This window comes from Brachionichthys hirsutus, unplaced genomic scaffold (genome assembly GCF_040956055.1).
Source record: "Brachionichthys hirsutus isolate HB-005 unplaced genomic scaffold, CSIRO-AGI_Bhir_v1 contig_1438, whole genome shotgun sequence".
Classification (NCBI taxonomy): domain Eukaryota; kingdom Metazoa; phylum Chordata; class Actinopteri; order Lophiiformes; family Brachionichthyidae; genus Brachionichthys; species Brachionichthys hirsutus.
In genome coordinates this window covers 15616-20665 of record NW_027180561.1, presented here as the reverse complement: position 1 = coordinate 20665, position 5050 = coordinate 15616, and the positions used below count along the sequence as shown (strand labels likewise).

The 5050-nt window shown below is 42.3% G+C and overlaps 1 protein-coding gene across 1 annotated transcript; it reads right to left on the bottom strand.

Moving 5' to 3' along the window:
- Positions 1 to 861: 861 nt before the first annotated feature.
- Positions 862 to 4848, bottom strand: LOC137915959 (cyclic AMP-dependent transcription factor ATF-1-like). The gene is made up of 7 exons (XM_068759081.1): positions 4732 to 4848; positions 3494 to 3616; positions 3078 to 3175; positions 2859 to 2992; positions 2393 to 2575; positions 1870 to 2023; positions 862 to 1589 (listed from the first exon to the last, which is right to left on the bottom strand). Exons 2-7 carry the CDS (start codon positions 3614 to 3616, stop codon positions 1445 to 1447), a joined length of 837 nt encoding a protein of 278 aa, XP_068615182.1. The 5' UTR covers positions 4732 to 4848; the 3' UTR covers positions 862 to 1444.
- Positions 4849 to 5050: the final 202 nt, after the last annotated feature.

Here is a 5050-nt window from a genome sequence, read left to right as displayed (position 1 = left end):
TCATGTTGTTCATGGGTACACCCAGGATGAGACGCCAGCTCATCGTGGGGTCACATGAAAACCAAACAACCACGCACGTTCACACGGACAGTTCGGTGCGACCAATTCAGCTAAATAGCATGAATTTGGGAGGAATCCAGAGAATCCAGAGACACGGGGAGAACCAACAAGCTCCAGACAGAAAGGAACCGAACCCGGAACTTTCTTGTTCTGAGGCAACAGCACTACCCTCTGTGCCACCATGATGCCCCCTGATGCAAGTTTTAAGCAAATGAATTCTTCATAGCATGTGGAGTTACTCATTTTCATTTTCATTAGGGTCAGACGATACAATGAAAAGACAGAGACTCACTCTGGATGAGGAAACAAGCAAATAGATCACTCAATCAATAACCAAACAAACGACCCAATCACTGATCACTAGCAGCTGGCGCCCACTTCCGGGACACGCCCCCCTTAAAGCAGCCTCAGAGGAAGAAGGGTTAGGGTAACAAAATAAATCCGGTAAATCCGGTTGTATTTTGTAAATTCCAACCGGATTTGTGAGTTCTGGTTTTCTACGGGAATGCGCGTGCGCGTGTCTCAGAGAAATGTCGTTTCCTATGAGATGTTGCGCTCTCGTCGTGAACGCGCTTTGCGCGCCGCTTCATTCGCTCAAAGCCGTCAGCTTGTTCAAACTATACGATAAAGTTTTCCCAAAACTTTTGGATTACTTTACCTTCGCGTACACCCAGAAAATGCGATCGATAGATATTCTAACATTTGTATTCGTGGTGAAACAAAAAGGTGACAACGACACTGCATTTACTGAGTGAAAATATATTTATTTACTTACAGAATCAACAACATTCCACTGCCCCCCCCCCTTTCCAAGATGTACATAATAAATATTACCTGGACCCCTCCCCGATTGTCCAAGTACAAACAAACCACACCCACTATCATTGTTGCTGTTGCCCTTTATATTCCATTGCATAAAAAAGGAATGACAATTGTAACATCTTGTAAGGAAATGAAGGGAATTACTAGTTCACTGAATACAAAATAATTATTTCTGTTTAGCAATTATACAGTAAAAAGTTTATAGACGCTGTTTGAATATTAAAAATACCTCCAAGAGCAACAGCAATTTAAAAAACAAAGGGAAGGGAAGGGACACATTTAGTAACTGAGACTCATTTTTAAAGCTCATAATTCCAAACCTCCCTGTATTAAAAATCTACACAACTATAAATGTTATAGCATCAACAATTAAAAATAACAGCAGATGGATAATGGGCAATTTATTTTTTCATGTCAAGAATATCTTACTGCCATCTCAAGTCACTTTCAGAGTCCAAAAAATAAAATAACGGAGGACCTCAGCCTGAATCTGAGTGTTCCCAGAAACCCAGTTCATGTTGAGGCGGCTGAATTGTGCTCCTCCGTACGCTACTCAAGCAGTTTATCCTGTTTTCACACAATAAAGATCCTTTAACGTTTTCAGTTCTTCAATCAGGGTCTTGTTTTGGTTTTCCAGGACAGCTACGCGATTTTCCAGGCATTTAACATATTCCTTTTTCTTCCGTCGACATTCACGGGCTGCCTCTCTGAAAGGGAAAAGGGTGTGTAATAGTTCAAATGCCTCGATAGAGAATTCTCTTCACGCCATGCATTACGTCTGGGACAGATACAGAGCTGATGGGCGATAAGCTGCCATCTCTCCGGGACCCGGAGGCGTGTGTGGTGGCACGATTTAACTTTAAAGTATTAAAACAGCGCCTTTCAACCCGCTCTCCAAGGATTGACTAATAAGTAATAAAATGGGGTCACATTGTAGATAAATACTGTTTTATTTTCTTCACGTTTCTGTTTTTCCTGCACAATTACCTGTTTTTGGCCAGCCTGATTTCCCTCTTCACTGTCGGATCATTAGTCTTGCCCTGAGATTGTCCAACAGGAGAGGACATAACAACGGTCTGAGGCAGGGAGACGGATGCTGAAGCAGTGCGGATCTGGTATGTCTGCAGCTCTCCTCCCGCACCTGACAGAAAGATGGACAAGACAAACTAGAGGTCACTCAGAGTGCATAAATATGACCAGAGAATGCCTGAATTCTACTATGGCAACGCCGTAACCTCCCCTATTCTGCCTTTCCGCTTAAATAACTGACTGCATGAGGAATGTCGTAGCAGGCCAATCACAGGCAGGATATAGCAGTGTATGTTCTCAACATAATAGCATTCATAGAAATAAAATCCTGGATTCATGTCATTTTTCCAGTGAACCTCCAAATCTTCCCTCCAGGGTACACATTTCCCAAAAAACGAGCAATTTGAGTTACAAACTCGACCCAGGAACTAATTATACTCGTACGTATATGTATATATAATATACACTGTACATTGCTCACCTTGTACAACAACTTGGTTGCTAGGCACAAGAATCTGTTGTCCGTCGGGGGTGTGGGCATACTGAAGGACGGCGGTGCTTTGCTGGCCCCCACCGGAGTTGGCCATGGTGGCAGCCTGCAGACCCTGAATACCCTCAGACGCTGGAGTTGCGAGCTGGAGCCGTCCATTAGGAGCTATAGTAACTAGAATGACATGGAAAACGGTAGACTGCACCAAAATGGGGTAAAGTACAGTTACACATGTAAGATTTAAGGTGGCTAGGTTTGCATCCTTTACAGAAAATTCCATTTTTGTGTTAAAAAACAAAAGAAAATGATTTTTTTTTTGGGCCGATTTGTCACTTTGATCAAAGCCATTTATTATATATACATAATATTTAACATATTTTTAGATAGATAGATCCTTTTCTCATCACATCAACATGCGCATACGTTTTGGAGCACTAAAGGAAGGGGAAGTTCATACCGTACTGGCCGCTGCTGGTCTGGTAGATGGGGGTTGTCGGAACTGTAACACCCGTCAATCCTGCAGAAGTCAGGTTGTTACCCTTTCCCTCAATATGTGTCAGTTCTTCCGATGAAAGTTCATTTAGAATTTTTCTACGAGGTGAGAAGAGCAGGAGGGTCGCTTGAGTTAGTACTCTTAGAACTCTGCTTTGGTGTTCCTGTACAAAGTTTTCTTTACCTGTACGACGGCCGTCTTGCCAGTATTTCTCTGGTCCTTTGGGCCATAATTTCACTGTCTGATGAGTCCTGAGAGTTTTCACTATCTGTATCTGGGGCCTTCAAAGATGGAGTTGGATTAATTAGGTGCATATGAGTAATTTAGATGAAAGGCATATTGTTTGACAGTTTCTAAAATTAAATTTAATAGATTATTGAATGTAGAAAATTGTAATTTATTGTCACAGAATAATAGCGGAATGATATAATACTCGAAAAAGGATAAATATGCCTAAAAATTAAAAACAAAAGTTAAATGAAGAAAGTAATTATGAGATATGTAGCTGTGTGGCTCCTAAAAAAGCATGTATGATGTTTTATTTAAAGTTGTTTTGTGGATACGGATGGATGGACATTAATGACCTTTGACGGCCTCACCTGTGCGCTCTGCATCTGGAGGGACTGAATGACGGACGACTGTGCAGATTGTATCACTCCTTGAACCTGAAACTGACCCCCGGGCAGCTGCACAACAGCAAGAGAAGAACCCCCCAGAGACATCTGCAAAATACAAACACAAGACAAAATATTTCTAATAATCTGATCAATTTATCCAAATTACAGATCATCTGATGCTTTATAATACCGAGCGAAAGAAAAGTTATTTTAGACACCGAAGCTTTCAATCATTAAAATCAATGAAGGAGATCCGAATTATGGGTTTGTCCCATGTTATGTACATTCCTGTTAAAACAACTAACATCTAAATAAACCAGATCTAATCAATAAACCAGATCTAATCATATGCAGAGGGATGAGGTGCCTTGCTCAAAGTTAATATGTCAACAATGATTCTAGTCATAATACTACTGAAAAGATGATCATCTATTTTATTAATGGTATTGCTCCTGGTTACCATGGCTGCCCTGCCGCACGCCTTCCATAGTAACTGGGCACAGATCAATCAATAATAGCGTTTTAAATCGGGTTACCTGCCCGTAATAAGACCCCCGCTGCGGCCTGCGCGCTGCGTTATCTCGTCATATCATGTTTATGAACACGTTTGTTTGTTTTTACTCTATATACGACACATGGCAGCTTCTTATAATAACAGCCGCTTGTGCAAAAAAAAGTCACGATCGTGAGTTGAAGTTGAGCAAAAGTTCACTTCCTCTCTGGTCCAGTTAATGGTCGGAGCTAGGCCCGACAGTCTGTCATCTTTCCGCCCTGCTCATTATATTAATTAAGTTTATCTTCGAACGCAGGCAGCGCCATCTTAGACAAACATGTGCAGCGGAAAATGGTAAATAACAGTCCCGGTACTGTAAGCCACAGCCCGGACGTCAGTAATGTTACCATTGCTAGTTAATGGTAGCTAACGTTCAATGAAACGCGCGTTAGCAGGTTTAATTGAACTGTTTTTTGGGAACTGTTTGGGAACTACGCAGGGAGCCTCGTTCTGTCACTCTGCTTCTCGAGATAGACGAGCTTTTGTGTCCGCGAGTAAATAATGTCTGGCTGTCACTGACACGCAGGTTAGCGCGTCAGTAGACGTCAGCGGAACGGCCATTAAGCTAGCAGCTAGCAGCTAGCAGCGCCTTCCCTTCGAGTTGAAGCAACAGCCGCCCTTAGCCTCCGCAGCGCAGCGGGCGGCCTGAATATCAGCGGCCCTTTACCTTTCCGGACCTTTTAGCTGCTCTCCTTCACAATGCGGACTTCCTGTATGCACTTTACACATAAGAAACAGCTAGAAAAAGTTACTTAGCATCAACGGCTAGCAGCTAAAAATACAAGGATGTCAGCAAAAAAAAACAAAAAAAAAACAAAAACATTTTTTTTTCTCTCTCTCTCAAAGGAAGTGGGCGGTGCTGCATGGCGACGATGCATTACGTAACCATTTCTGTGGGCGTTGTGATTGGTTGAACGCACGAGCAACGTGACGTTTCTTCTGTTCCACTGCTGGAGTTACCGAAAAATGCAGTTCGATAAATTCGA